Source organism: Myripristis murdjan, chromosome 19, assembly GCF_902150065.1.
Source record: "Myripristis murdjan chromosome 19, fMyrMur1.1, whole genome shotgun sequence".
In the NCBI taxonomy this organism is placed as follows: Eukaryota; Metazoa; Chordata; class Actinopteri; order Holocentriformes; family Holocentridae; genus Myripristis; species Myripristis murdjan.
Genome location: NC_043998.1, coordinates 21,284,219 through 21,300,173, shown reverse-complemented (window position 1 = coordinate 21,300,173; position 15,955 = coordinate 21,284,219). Strand labels below are relative to the sequence as shown.

The following is a 15,955-nucleotide window of genomic DNA, read 5'->3' as shown; positions in this document are numbered from 1 at the left end:
GTCTCCTGTGGGGCTGGTTTTCTTTTCGTCTGTGTGATTTCATCTTCAGATGCAGGATGGGAACTGTGTGTTCACACTTGTCGCAGTTTTTTTTTTCCCCTCACTGTGTTTTAGGTCAGTTGCTAAAAACCAAACTGAGCTCCTCCCAGAAATGACCTTTGTTCAAAATGCAGTCGGTTTCCTGTGTGCTGAATGCTGCTAGTGCAGTCTTTTTGTTGCTGGTTTTTAATATAACAAATTATTTTCCTTTTCTCCTGCCATCCCTACACATACTGCTTACATCAGAGAATAATCAAACACCTTTTTATGGAACAAGGTAAATAAGAAAAATATGTATAATAAAAAAAAGTATACAATCATGAAAAATGCTGCATATAGAACCATAGGGTGGAAAACTTTTTTTTTTTTTTTTTTTTTGTCACTCCCATCCTACATGTTGAACAGCTCTTAGATGGTCCACAGGACTATCAAGGTCAAAGAGTGCATCACAGTTTGTATCTGAATTAATTTAATTTGTTTTTTTTTAAATTAAAGTAGTGAAGAATTCCATGTGTGCAACTGATCCTTTAGTTCAAATGGAATATTATTTTTTGTTTTGTCCAGCTTGCTGAATAGCATTAGGTTGTTTGTGAGTGGTAAATAATGTGTTGGTCCAGTTAAATGTTGTTTTCAGAAAACTCCTTCACGGTGCTGCCCAGTTTAACCACAGACACTGGGAGGATCAGAGATCGGAGATACTGGTAATATTTCTGGTTCAAGAGGCATCAGAAGCCGTCTTTTCCTCCATCCAGCAGTGTGTTAATCCATTTTTGAGGAGTTTCTTTGTTTTGTGTGTGCTGCCTGGTTGGATCTACACACTCATTTGTTAAGCTTGTGAAGCTCCAGGGTTTACAATGTGTGTTGTGTGTGTGTGTGTGTGTGTGTGTGTGTGTGTTTACACCTGGATGTGATGTGTTTTGCCAGGGTTCACACGGCTCACAGGATATCTGGAAAGTCATGGGATTTTCTAGACAGGAAAAGAGATTTAAATAATTGTTGGGAGAAGTCATAGATTATAGAAATTTTGTCAGGAAATTTAAAAGATCTCCAAATGTAATACTGATTATTTTCCATCAGCCTCAACCCTAACTTCTTCACAAAAAAACAGTAATAAACTTCAATAAATCTCTGATTCTGGGGTGTGTCTAAAATTTGGGACAAGGGAAAAAAAGTTATGTAAATCTGACATTTCAGTTATGTGGAGAATGCATGATAAAATTCTGAAGTAAGGCCATCATTTCCTGATCTGATTTATGATACCCCACTTTAGTTCTTCGATAGATAGATTTCATCATGTCCTCTTTGAAGCTGTCACTTGCTTTTTGGACATCTGTCAAAGAGGTGAATATACAAGAAGTGTTAGTACAAAGATCATTTTTATGTTGATCTGCATAAAAATTGGACACATACTTTGATATCACCATATAATCCTGTTAAAGTTTTCTATTTTTAATTTACACAGTGAATTTCTTTGTTTCTTGTTTTCTATATTTAAAAAAAATACATGCTGTTTTTCTCACCCTCTTCAAACCATCTTACTCTAGATCTTATAAAAGCACCTTTGCCTTTCTTTTTGTAAAAATAATCTAACTCCTAATTGTGGGGGCAGATCATCATCATCTAACATATTTGATGTGATGTCTGAAATGCATTTTATTACATTTTCTATTTTTGATTTTTTCTTTTTAGCTAACTCCTTGCCAACTCCTTGAACTGCAAATTTCCTAATTTCATATTTAAGCAATATCCAATATTTCCAGGCATTGTTAGAGATAGCATATTTCCAGTACTGTCCAATACGTTTTTTTGTAACTTCATGAAATTCCTTATTACACAGTAATGAACTGTTAGATTTGTAGTGATTAAACATTATTGTTTTGTTATCTTGGCTTGTAAGGTTTAGTTTGAGTGGGATTGTTGTGTGATCTATCATTATAGCAGGACAAATTTTTCCCCTGTGATCTGTCTCTCCATTTCCTTTAAAAAAAAAAAAATGCCAAAAGTCAGTTCTACAACAGAGAGAGAACATTTTGTTGCTCCAAGTGTATTGTCGATCAGGTGGTTCAAAATCTCCATATGTCCAGTCAGTTTGATTGGATGCAAAAGTTAATAAGTTTGTTCTCTCCATCTTTGGATGTTGAGGGGCGTCTGTCCAACTGATATGGCGATATCATGTTAAAGTCTCCTTCCAAAAGAGTCTTGGCTGAAGAGTAATTATTTGTGAGGGAACTGATAGTGTTTTCCAGTCTCCCAATAAGAAACAGTTTAAAGAGTCTGAATTATATTTGTAAATATTCCCGAACAAACCAATATGATCATAACCAAGAGTATTTAACACTCACAACCATCACCAAGAAAATCCAGTGTCCTCTGTCATCAGATTTTGTTTCCAACACTTTGTCTTTAAAGTGCTTAAACAATGCAACTGAATTTTTTCATGACCACCATTGTATCAAAAATGTCAAGGGGCATTTCAAGCGCTTTTGGGGCCCACCTAGAGACCACAGGGCCCTCAGCAGGCGTTTAGTCCACTGCAGATGGGACATCATGTTTACATGTTAAAAACTGTCTCTGATCAGGTAGGAATGATCTAGACCAATGGTTCTCAAACTTTTTTCAGTGATGTACCCCCTATGAAATATTTTTTCAGCCAAGTACCCCCAAGTTCAGCACGTGGGGGGAGGGGCGCGGGGGGGAGGGGTCTCGGGGTTTTTCAGGATGATGAAATTGAATACTGAATATAAAATTCAGTTTATGAACTTCCATTAATATTTTAATGAATATTTATTAGGCTAAATAATGATTTTTAAGGAACCTTGCATGGATGCTATTTTTTAATATATATTTAAGCATTATTACACGAGAGGGTGTGAAGTGACAATAATGGAGGTCCAGCACACCATTGAGTGTAATAATGCGATTATACAACTATTACCAACAAAATAAAATGTATAACCAAAATGTATTCATACTGTGGGCATTTCGCTCTAAAATATAAAAGTTTTTTGCTAGTATTCTCTCCGTTTCAGCGGAAATACATGAGATCTGACGTTAACCAGTCCTTGTCAGCCAGCCAACTTGAGCTTATCATGTTTTCTAGACATTGTGATTCCCCCAAATTGAATAAATACCACACATAGCAACACAAAACTGCTCTGCTAGCTCAATAATGTTGTAACTAGAATATCCGCTGGAAAAAAATATTTTCTTCATGACTGATAGTTATACTTCTACCGACTTCTCAGTCATTTTTAATCTAACAGGTGCCATGACAGCGACTCACCAGCACAGCTGATTTTTATCTAAAAGAACTTATATTAACAGTTATATGTAAATATGAGCTACTGCTTTCCAGTGTCGGTGCCAGAGCAAACATCTGTCTTTTCAGAAACTCACCGGCAGATGTTTTATTTCAGCTGGGGGTGTGTCACTCCAATTTAACATCAACTCCGATAAATGTGGCTAAGCAGCAAAAGTAACATCAGTAAGCAGTAACATTAAGGCTGAACAGTTATATAATTTCAACCCAACTTTTCATGGCTTTTGCTTATTACCTTTTCGGGCTATTTTCAATTTATCTCTGAAATAAAGATGACAGTTTTCACAGATGTGTTGATTTATTAAATATTCACTTCATTGTACAGATGCAAACAAACTGACAAATTAATTAAATCAATGGCTTAGGAAACTCATAAAGACTGAACAAAGTAATAACGATTAATAGGCAAATTAATAACTGATAACATTAACGCATTAGTAACAAGAACAAAGTTATGGCCTGCACATCTCCGTGGAAAATCTGACAGGTACTGTCCGTGGTGCTGAATCTGCCTCAGCGGGTGCTGTCCGTGGTGCTGAATCTGCCTCCGCGGGCACTGTCCGTGGTGCTGAATCTGCCTCCGCGGATACTGTCCATGGTGCTGAAGCCGCCTCAGCTGGTGCTGTCCGTGGTGCTGAATCTGCTGAGGCAGGTGCTGTCCGTGGTCCTGAACCTGCCTTGGCCGGTGCTGTCCGCGGTGCTGAATCTGCTCAGGCGGGTACTGTCCGTGCTGCTGACTCTGCCGAGCTATTTCATTCTCTTTATTATAGAAATTAAAGCTCCATAAAATTCTTTCCTTACAGTTGAGAAATCTGCTGTTTGCCCAGTGTTTTTCAGGTAGTCTTATAGACATTTGATGGCCCAAGATGTTGACCGGGCCGTACCGGCTTCATTTCCTGACCTCTCCAGCTGATCCAGCTCTTCACTCGTCACTCTCGCGTATCTCTGCTTTTTCTGTTCTGTTTTGTTTTCCTCGTTCAATCATTCATCCAAACTTAGGTCGCCAAATAAGTCAAAATTGACAAAACGGTCCATTATGCAGACTAACAAAGTTGACAGCGGCTTTTGATGCGGGTTTCAGTTAAACGTTTCGTGTTGCCATGGAAACCACACAGACTCGGGCAATAAGATGTAGGCGCAGTAATATTTTCAGTTATGAGGTATTTTTCATTTGAGCACAGCTAGCCCTGCGGTCATGCTCATTTGAGCACATTCTAAATGTCTGATTGACCAATCAGATTGCTCGGTCGGATCTACGTGTTGTATAATTTTTAAAAATCTCACATACCCCCTGGAGTTCCTCCACATACATGTCTAGATTGACAAATTGATTTCTTATCGATATTGCACATTGAAAGAATATAAAAGGTAAACTGCAAAGGCTGCATTTTTTTTTTTTTTTACTTTAGACCAAAAAATGATCCTAAAAGTATTGTAGATATTAAAATTGTTCTGAACTTATGTACTTAACCTTCCTCCATCTTTATGTCAACACAGAGCCAATATAGCAAAGGAGCATTGTAAAAAATAAAAAAATCAAATACTGTAAATTGATGTTAATTCAATGCAGACCAGATGTTTGTTTCAGTAAAAGTGCAGTACTTTATTTGTTCAAAGACATAAGACATGAAACCATTCATGGACAAACAATGGTCCAAAATACAATGAAAATCCTTTCAAGACAGTCAGTCTAGTGTTGTTTGGGGTGGCACACAGCAACATTAAACTGTCTTGGAGGTGTCTGTTAAGACCAGCTGACTAAAAGTAGGCAAAAACAAACAAAACAATGTCAAAGGATTTCAATTAATATTTGGACCAACCGTCTCAATTCTTTTCAGCTGAGCAAAGGTGAAGATCATGAATAGATGTAAAATTGTTGTCACCATGTTGCTGCAGAGAGGGTCATGCTCATCAAGTAAAAACAAAGGACTCTTGGCATTTGTATTTGGAAGAGGGCAATTCTTCAGGATCCAGACCCAGTGTTTCTCCTTTATACTAAACTTAGTTAAAAAAAAGAGAAAAAAAAAAGAAAAAAACAAAAGAAATATTCCATTTTGACAGGACAGAAAAGGTTTCCTCTTTGTTTCCAGCTGCCGTTTACTTGGGCCCCAGCATTTCACTTGGCTTCACCCACTGGTCAAACTGCTCCTCAGTGAGGTAGCCCAGCTCCACAGCTGTGGCCTTCAGTGTAGAGCCCTTTTTATGGGCCGTCTTGGCTATGGTGGCAGCTTTGTCATAACCTGCAGTAGATAATATGTATTAGAGAAAGAGAGGGGAGAGGAGAGAGAAGTTTTAAGTAACATTATTTGTACAAATTGTGCTTCCTGCTGAGTCTTCTGCACCCTATAGAGCAGAACCTCTACTGCAAAGCATGAATGTTCAATTCAATTCAATTCAATTCAATTCAATTTGCTGATATGGGGGCGGAGGGCAGGTGGGGGGGTGAAATAATATCACATTTTTCAAAATGGGTGAACTATCCCTTATTACTATTGTAGTAAAAATTGACAACAAGGAAAAACATACTGTGACAATCACATACATAAAAGGCACAAGCTCAACCACTCTATTATTACACCAGTGCCTCAGACTGAGGTTAGTGTTGTGTACTAAACAGGAGGACTGACAGCTGTTTCTGTGTCTGTGTCCACAGCTTTTGATTTACACAATGAATACTATGACAGAAATATTTGCACCTACCAATGTGAGGGTTCAGGGCAGTGACCAACATGAGAGATTCATTCATGAGCTTGTTGATTCTCTCTGTATTTGCCTGGATGCCCACCACACAGTTATTGGAGAAGGAGACAGAAGCATCACCAAGTAACCGTGCAGAGTTCAACACGTTCTTAATCTGAGAGGATGAGAGATGAATTAGAAGAGAAGAGCAGAGAGCAGCAAAGTAGAACTGAACACAACTGAAAAATTCCCAATACAGCACACTAAACTGTATGGTTAAGGTACAAGGCAAGAGAACACATTTGAGCATGACAACAGAAGCAGAAAACAAATCATAACAAAAAGTTATCTCAAGGCGCTTTACAGAAACCCAACAGATCTTGTCCAAATCCATGGACCAAAATCTCCCCCAAGAGCAGCACAGGGCGACAGCGGTGAGGAAAAAACCCTTTTAACAGGGTCAAAAACCTCGAGCAGAACCCAGCTCTGGGTGTGCAGCCATCTGCCCTGACCCAAACGTTGAGAGACAGACAAATTCTTGTTCCTGTAATACATATGGACCTCTAATTTGTGATACTAGCATCTTTTGACTGTGTGTGCAGTGCAGCGGCAAGGGAGGGAGTGATTTTGGACTCTAAATAACAGAGGCTATATATTGGCAAGAATGGGGTAATACAACATATATCATGTTACAGGGCTTATGATTCAGTGTGTTATGACATATTGCAATATTGTGTGCAAGGCCATATATTGTGTGTTTTTTTTTTTTTTTTTTAGCTAATGTAGTACAACTGATATGTGTTTTCTTGTTCCTGTCTCAGTTTAAGTTGTTACGATAGAATGGAAGAGTCAAATGGCTGAAGACAGATTGCAACGCTGCTATCTAGTGGCTGGAGGTTTAAACACACTCAACACAAAATGAACCACTGTCTGCCACAAATCTTTACATGTAAACCATTAAAATCTCTTCTACACCCATTTTTGTGGGGGACAAGGGATCTTCAGGGGAGATAAAAGGTCAACACTATATCTAGCTCTAGCTTTACTACTGAGTTTAAGGCTGATTAAAAATCTGTGTTGAGAATTGATATAGTATCACAAAACATAACTTTTATAAATATCACAATATTTTGTCATACTGATGTGTATCAATATTTTCCTGCACTCCTACTAAATAAACCTGAAATTAGGGACACTCTGTAGCAGTGGACGAGCTACAGCATGACACCAGTGCTCATACACGGCGGATGGTGTCTGATCACAACAAAATGAGTCACTGCACACCCTCTCCTGTGTCTCTTCAGCCATCAGCCATGTATACTGATGACTGTAATAACCACTCTTCCCATAGCAAGTAGGTCATTCAGTCTCTCCATCTTCTGTCTGCATTTAATCACATAGAACCGAAGCGCCCTATTCAGGATAATTCACATAAAGTAGTTAATGGAAACCTGCTGTCATTCCCATAAGAGTGTAATGTATTCCAAACTTTGGTCCATCAACTCCCTCACTACTGCAAGAATGAGAGTTTCATCAGGAGTGTTCTGCTCTAAAATAAATTAGAGGAGAGACAGAGAATGCATTACAGCAGAACTACATTCTGCTGTAATGCTGACACTGAAGACCACACAGTGGCGCTGTTTCACATTTTTTCCCTGGTTTCTCCACTAAATTGTCATGGACACGTGACAGAGTGACAGACTGCAGTGCATTCCCCACCAGTGCGTCGAGCATTTCTTATCTAACTTAGCATTTGTTATTATACTGAACTAAATATCAAAAGTATGGTTTGTCCATATGCCAGTTTCTTTCCCTCCCAAAAGCAGTTTTAAAGGCATGTAGATGTGTTATGTAGACACATTTAGGTAGCATTCAGCTCATTTCAGCTCCACACGTCCTCTGGTTAGACATGTATTATCCAGTGGTTTGTAACTTTGTGCCCGTTGCAAAACTTACAACTCCTCCTGAATTCAGTCGCACACTCACTCACACAGATATCACCTCTGCCACAACTGGACTGAACGATAGAGTGGGCAATTTTAATTTGAAGTTTAATTCAATTTTTAACTGAAACTTTTCATCTGCTATTTTGCACCTATTTTAACTTATTTTATCCCGTGTCTATTCCAATACCAATGTGCATTGCTGTTTGAGTGGAAGTGTGGTTGCTGTTTTTATGTTTTGATGAGCTACTGGACATTTGAATTTCCCTTCGGGGATGAATAAAGTTTTATCTATCTACTGTATCTATCTAACTGGATCTATCCAAGGAGTTGTGTTGTGATTCATCTGCTGCTGGCATCGTCATCTTTTTTTATTTGCTCATGAAAATGTCATTATATATGGTCATGTTTTTTTTTTGTTTTTTTTTCATTTTTATCTTGTTTTAATCCTAGAAAGTGTCAACAAGTCTTTGTCACCAGAATCAACACTGCTCATGTAGCCAATTTGCGGGTCAACTGCCTTGCTTGACATAAGGACAGGTTGTTGTGTGCATGTAAACAGTCATTGATATACTATGAGAACAACAAACAAGGCAACTGAGTGCACACACCTGAACACACAGTATGGACAAACTCATGTGCTATAGCCCATATGTATATGTACACACACACAGTTCTTACCATCATAGGTTTGAAGACATTGAGTTCAAAGTGCCCGTTGCTGCCTCCAATGGTAACTGCAACATGGTTCCCCATCACCTGAGCTGCAACCATAGTCATGGCCTCACACTGGGTAGGGTTCACTTTGCCTGTACATATATCGAACGAAAACAAAATGGACAAACAAATTTATTACCGTTATTGTGTTAAATGAAGTTAGACTGATTTCCTAGCCCCATCTCTGAATCGTAACTGTACCCAACCAGCCAACACACACCAAGGAACATTACAAGTCTGTAACATGTGCATTAATATATGCCCAACATGCAGCACGTGTTTACAGTTGTGCAGCTCCAGTGACAGCAGTTACTAGAGCTTATGTGAGTGTGTGTTACATGGAGGGTTAAGGAGTGACCAAAGGCCCGGCCTAAAATAAAATATGGCTTGAAATATGAAACTGCTGGCATGGATGGTGGTTTGCAGGTCCAGAGACAGACAGAGATAGTGACATGAGAGAGGAAGAGCGACAATGAAACAATGAATGAATTGGAAGACACAGTGGGAGGCAGAGTGTAAACAAAAAGGGAAAAGAAGAATAATAACAGGGACAGGGAACGTAAAGATGGTTTGTACGTGAGATAGGCAGAGGGTTGCCTCAAATTAGCCAACAAAGCTTGCTGTCTAATAAGGTTGTCTTATCAATGTTTTTTTTTATACAAACTTTTGCCTGGGATGGAAATTAACACTGGTTATATAATAAATTCACTGGATTACTGCCTCACTTTATGACTGTTTACATGCACACCTGATGAAGGCCCTTACTCCAACATACTAGGAGAACACTTTCCACAATCAAGGCAACCGAGTTCAGACACAGTATAGACACACTGATATGATAAAGCACCTGCGTACACACACACACACACAGTTCTTACCATCACAGGTTTGAAGACACTGAGTTCAAAGTGTCTAATGAGGTTTTCTTTTCAGTGACTTTTTATACAAAGCTTTTTGGGCCAGGAATTAAACTGTGTTTTAGCACTATATTTTTCATTTTAATTTGACATTTCTGCTTTACCGGATATTTGACTGTATTAAATAGGAATGACATGCATAAAAGATATATGGTTGTGGCTATCACAAAACAAACCAGCCTCTTGCTGCTTAACCAGGTCAGAGTCACAATGGTAACAGGGCTGTGCAGCCCACTGCTGAGGGGCATCCTGAACCAGCGGATGTCAACAGAAGCAAGTGAGCATTGATCCTGACTTGTAATATGCTACTAACCCAAAGACAACACAAGTGCAAGGGTGAAGAACCAAGAAGGAAACACCTTACTAATGCAAGTTCCCTGTCAACTGTGATTCAGTCAAGTAGCATGCTTTGAAACGGATATACTGTAGGTAACTCAACTTTGTAGCCTTACACTAAACCTGGAATCCAAGAATTTTCCAGTAAGAAAGTTATTTTATTAATCTGGGGCTGTATTACAGAAACATTCTATCTTAAATCTTAAGATAGGATTTTCCTGAATTCATCTTACAGAAGTAAATCCTAACTAACTTTAGAGATGCTATCTTACCATAATTCATCCTGTCTCAGGTTAGGAAATCCTAAATAGTCAATACTCAGTCCAACATCGCTTATCAGCTTATGCCTGATACCTTGCAACCAACGCCACTTTTCTCATCTTGCAGAGCTAAACGCTACTTTGCAAAACGTGTGTTTTTCTCAAAGAAAAAACAAAAACAAAAAAAAAAACAAGCCTGGTGGTGATAACCTCTTCATTTTACTAACAGCAAATTTTTTTGATTAAAGAGTTACTAAACCCCAGAGTTTTGGCTTAAGTGCCTCTACCCTGGAAAAAATGCCTCTAAAACGTGGAATAACTATCATGGGAAGAGATATGAGTTCAAATTTCATGTTGTAAAATTTTTGCAAGTGCATGGGATTCACTTTCTGCTAAGGTGAGGACACATTTAGCTGTTACAGCGCTCCATAAATAAAGCTGTTTATTTTTAAAAAGGAAGATGAGGAGAGAGAGGAGGAAGGGGAAGGAAGGGAACGACCAACAGACTAACAGCAACGTTCAGCATGTTCAGACCAGACACACCGTGAAGCTCAACCACTGGATGAGCCTCATTGTCCCTTACAGTGACCTTTGACTCTGACCTGGCATGATGCTGCTTCCCGGCTCATTCTCAGGTAAGATGAGCTCTCCCAGCCCGGAGCGCGGTCCTGATCCAAGGAAACGAATATCATTGGCGATCTTCATCATACTGACAGCCACTGTATTCAGCGCTCCACTCAGTTCTACCAAGGCATCGTGGGCTGCCAGAGCCTCAAATTTGTTAGGAGCTGTGACGAACGGCAGACCTACAGGAAACACACAAGGATGTAAGACTGTGTGTGAAGCCACTCCAATATCATGCTGGTACGCACAACACTGGATTTTTAGTTTACCTTTATGATTAACAGACGTGAAACTCGTCATCTAAGTCATTACACACACACAGAACAAAAGCAAACTGTATTTATGAAACAATGACTACATTTTTTAGCTTGTATCATTAGTGGTATGGATAGATGTAAGTAACTTAAGTTAGTGAGTGAGTTCACTGGCTGTTAGCCTAACTGCTAAACAGATGTGCAACGATGGACAATGGCATTGGCTATCAGCGATGAAAGGAAATTATCAGCAATATATATAATATATACATTCTTCTTGATGTCAGAATAATATTTTCCCAGGCAAAACTGTCCCACTCTATCATGTGTTAATGCAGAGCAAACAAGTTAGTTAGGCTAGCTTAGTCTGTTTACAGATCCATGAAATGTTCTGTAAAATACTGTTATCACCATTAGACAGCAAAAACTACTTAGATGATCTACACAGCCTATGAATACACACGAGTATGAAGCCTTCTCTTAACCTTACTATCACCTGTGGACTGTTTTCACACCCCCTTTACAGATTATTTGAGTGTATCAATATGGTGGCCAACTAATTTCTGGTGGCTTCAACCTTTGATTATCCACTCAGAGTATACTGTAGATCAGTGAGGTGGATTGTGGTTTCACAATGAGAAAAGCCAGATAGCATGACACGTTAATGGAGACATTAATACATAACACTTTACAGTAGCAAACATGCATATATTCTGGCACAAGCTGGAACTGAGATTTTCAGTTTAAGAAAGGTATTTGGTTTGTGAACTGGTAAAAGTGATGAGTAAATTTACCAGCTATTTACAAGCCACAGTTGCCAGTCAACAATAAATTATTGTCTAGCTAATAACGGAAAATGTATGCATATGTATGGGTGTACCTTGATTGACATACCTGTAAGAGAAGCGACAGTGGAAGCTACTTTCTCAGCAAAGCCAATGCGAGTGTTGAGTCCTGTGCCAACTGCAGTGCCACCTGCTGCCAGCTCATAGACTCTGGGCATGGCTGCCTTTACTCTCTCAATGCTGTACTTCACCTGCTGAACATAACCACCGAACTCCTGCATGTGCCCGCCCACACACACACACACACACACACATTACTATTCTGTACGTGAAGTATATATATGTAATACTGCCTTTTCTTTTCACAGTGTGGCACATTAAGTTAGCAATGGTAAATGGGCTGCATTTGACAAAAGCTGTAGTGGTTAGGGCTTCAGTGTCTTACGGCTTCTAAAAGTCTTCTGTTGTAACTAAAGGTTAATGCAAAACCATGTAACTTCAGCAGCTGAGCGTGTAGAAACCCCCATACTGCTGTACCTGTCCAAGTGAGAGGGGCACAGCGTCCTGAGTGTGCGTGCGTCCGATCTTGATGATGTCTTTGAATTCATTGGCCTTCGCAGCCAGAGCGTCGTGCAGAGTCTGAAGGCCAGGCAGCAGAACGTGGTGGACCTCTGTGGCTGCTGCAATATGCATGGCAGTTGGGAAGGTGTCATTGGAGCTCTAGAAAAGGTAACACACACATGCACATCCTTTGAAACAAATCTGGGAAAAACAGCATGAAATCAAGCTCTATCTATCTATCTATCTATCTATCTATCTATCTATCTATTTATGAAATGGAAGCAGATTTAGCTATTCAAGCAACAACTGACCAGAATGTATGGAGTACAATAATTTATTTGATGGTTATATTGTCACAGCCTATTTGAATCTAAATAACTAACTGCAGCATCTTCATCTTCAGACTGAAGAAGCTTTCAGAAGGGGGTGTGACGCACTAAAGAGTAATTGCAAAATCTCCCCTTATCCATACTTCCCTGAGACTTCACGCAATCCTAATACCAATTTTCCATGTCTATTGTATTTTAAGAACTTTGAGAGAAGGATATAGTACATTTTAAAGCCAATTAAGGCCTTTTTTAAACGAAAAATAAAGGCCTTTCTTAGATTTCTTAAGGATCAACAGACACTCTTTTACAGCATGACTTGATATTCTCTATGTTACTGCTTTGTGTGGTCGTTTGGTATTCTGGTAACCTCTCAATTGGGTCTCTAAAATGTTTATTCACCTTGGATTATGGCACAGGAAACAGTATCATTATATCCTGTGTACTGATAAATGTCATGCATGCCTAGAAAAAATTCACACATCCCATGTAAGCCTGCTGTAGTCACATACGACAGCATCTGAATAACGTGTTCAGAAAAGTCTGCCGTGCGTACCCACTCAGTAAACGTTACCTGAACACACACAAATTACCTGACTTTTGTTAACATGGTCGTTGGGGTGAACAGGGTCCTTGCTGCCCAGTTTTCCGCCCAGGATCTCGATGGCTCTGTTGCTGATCACCTCGTTGACGTTCATGTTGCTCTGAGTTCCAGATCCAGTCTGCCAGACGACCAGGGGGAAATGGTCATCCAGCTTCCCAGCCGCAACCTGCACACATCAGTCATGTTATGCCGCCGTCTCTACATGTGTGCACCGATGTCTCATTAACAAATGGAAGTAAAAGTGTGTGTGGGTTTGTGTAACCACTCCACCTCATCTGCAGCCTGAATGACTGCATCGGCAATCTTGGGGTCGAGGCCATAGTCTTTGTTAACCTCAGCAGCAGCTCTCTTCAGGATACCAAAGGCCTTAATCACCTGGATCTGAGACAAAAAGGCCACTTTCAACACTGCTGGTGGAGGTACTGATGATCATAAGGCCTACACAACCAAAACATGTTCCTCATGGCTTGTAAAAGCACAAATCATTCACTTTTTAAGTGACTTCATTGGCTGGTTTCAACTGTTCATTTTTAACTTACTGGCATTCTCTCAGTCGGTCCCCCTATTTTGAAGTTCATAGTGGATCTGACCGTCTGGGCACCATAGTACTTATCCGCTGGTACCTTTAGCTCCCCAAACGTGTCCCGTTCAACCCTGTACTCTGAACTGGCCTGCAAAAGTACACAGACACCCAGACACACATACACACACAAACACACACACAAGCATGCGCACTCAATTTAACAGTGCAAATTAAACCATCACATGTTTACCATGATTTTACTATAATGGGCTAACAGGGTGCTACTAAATTCAATAAGCCTTTTCTAGCTTTGGGAGAGTTGCTTGAATCCACAAATATAATTTGTAGCTCATGTATTAGATTAAGGCAGAAGCATAGGAATTCTGCGTTCGAGTAGATTTATTGACCTACATAAGAAGTTAAGTTTTCCATCTCTAGGATGAATTCCTGGAGTAAGGATTTCAGAGAGGTGTTGTACAATCAGTGTCAATTTTCCATAAGTAACATAGCACAATATATTAGTGAAGTCTGTGTAAATAAAAAAATGAATATGACAATACACTGTCATTCATGTTAATAAATCACTTCCATTTGAACAAATCAAAGGTGGCAGAGCAAATTCACATAATCAGCTCCATGACAGCTTGCTTGGGACACAGATACAGTTACAAAACATAGCATTTCCTTAGTTTAAACCATAGATGATGGTCAAAATGATAAAAGCATGTAACTAAAACCTATTACAGCACCAGGTTGTTGCGAACAAAACTACGTTTAGTGCACTATGTATGTGTACTATCACAACGCAACGTACATAACTAGTAACGTAGCTCTACATGTGTATCATGTACTATGAACAGCACGTGTGGAAGTATATATTCACGCGCATGTATGTGCATAAGTGGGCCTCGTGTGTGTGTGTGTCGCAGGGCCCGGTGTCTCCGGAGCTCCTGTCAAACTCCATGTTGGAAGTTGGAGCCGCTGGTGACCCGCAGGGAAAGGCAACTTTGACCTCTGTTTGCTAATGTTAGCAGCACAGCAGCGTGACTGACAGACAAAAAACCCTGTCGAGCTGAAACTAACTCTCCGTGTCGAGCAACAGCCACGTGGTTAAAGTCCGTGCAGGCAGCAGCGTGCGCTTGTTTAAATGTCCAGCGCGACAAGCGGCAGTGTTTTCCCCGGACACAGCATGCCGCTGGCCCGCTAGCACACTCTTTCATTTAGACCGGCCTGCGTCAGGGCTACGGTGAGGAAGGTCACTCAGGAAACACGTCAGTCTGTCCCGTCACAGAGTCACAAAACATACCATTCTGGTCTGGTTAGCGAGCTTGGAGTTGACAAGGTGTCTCTGCAGAGCCACGGAGCTGCAGCCGAGCCGCTGGACGCCTCTCACACCGCGGAACATGACTGCCTGGCAGGACGGAGCGTCAGGAGAGCGGGGGGGCGGAACCTTTGTGAGCCAACCAGAAACCCAAAACGCGCGGCGGAAATATATTCCCGTAGCAATGTTTCTTCATCATATACTGAATATTGCGTTTTGGTTGGTCGAACAGCTCCCCCTAATGATGACACGTGGAGGAGTGGGCTTCAGTTTTATTTTCTTTATTTGATTAAGTTCAAGTGAAGTACAAGTAGTATAAATGTTACATACATTACTTCATTAATCAATAAATTTGTTAAATATACTTCAGTATAGAATTATATAAAAATGAATTACAATGAAACACATGTAACAAAATGTAAGGAAAAGAAAGACAAAAAAACAACAACTGCTAACTAATTATTATTATTCTGTGTGTGTTTTATTTTTATTTTTAATTTAATTTTTTTTTGTACGGACCTTGATTCTGGAATAAAGCATATCTATCTATCTATCTATCTATCTATCTATCTATCTATCTATCTATCTATCTATCTATAATTGGAATAAATTTAAAGTCTATAAGTAATTTAATAGTTTTCTCTGAATTGTAAATTTTCAAAAGCAGTCTAATATGTTTTAAAATTGAAATCTGAAATGTAAATGTAAAAGGAGAGCAATTGTTTAAGCCAAAGCTTTTTATGGATG

The 15,955-nt window shown here is 39.6% G+C and overlaps 1 protein-coding gene across 1 annotated transcript; it reads right to left on the bottom strand.

The window, feature by feature from the left end:
* Positions 1-4,936: 4,936 nt before the first annotated feature.
* Positions 4,937-15,292, bottom strand: fh (fumarate hydratase). Its single transcript, XM_030078224.1, has 10 exons — positions 15,194-15,292; positions 13,904-14,035; positions 13,635-13,745; positions 13,354-13,530; positions 12,411-12,593; positions 11,983-12,148; positions 10,813-11,016; positions 8,662-8,789; positions 6,059-6,212; positions 4,937-5,598 (listed from the first exon to the last, which is right to left on the bottom strand). The coding sequence occupies exons 1-10, from the start codon at positions 15,290-15,292 to the stop codon at positions 5,456-5,458; spliced, it is 1,497 nt and encodes a 498-aa protein (XP_029934084.1). The 3' UTR covers positions 4,937-5,455.
* Between the last annotated feature and the right edge of the window lie 663 nt (positions 15,293-15,955).

Bases quoted from the DNA above. Each gene is read 5' to 3' on its own strand.
- fh (XM_030078224.1), bottom strand. From the start codon at position 15,292: ATGTTCCGCGGTGTGAGAGGCGTCCAGCGGCTCGGCTGCAGCTCCGTG. The intron at 14,036-15,193 runs GTATGTTTTGTG...GTACTTTTGCAG, and splicing joins TCGCTAACCAGACCAGAATG to GCCAGTTCAGAGTACAGGGT. The intron at 6,213-8,661 runs GTAAGAACTGTG...TCATCCTCTCAG, and splicing joins ATGTCTTCAAACCTATGATG to ATTAAGAACGTGTTGAACTC.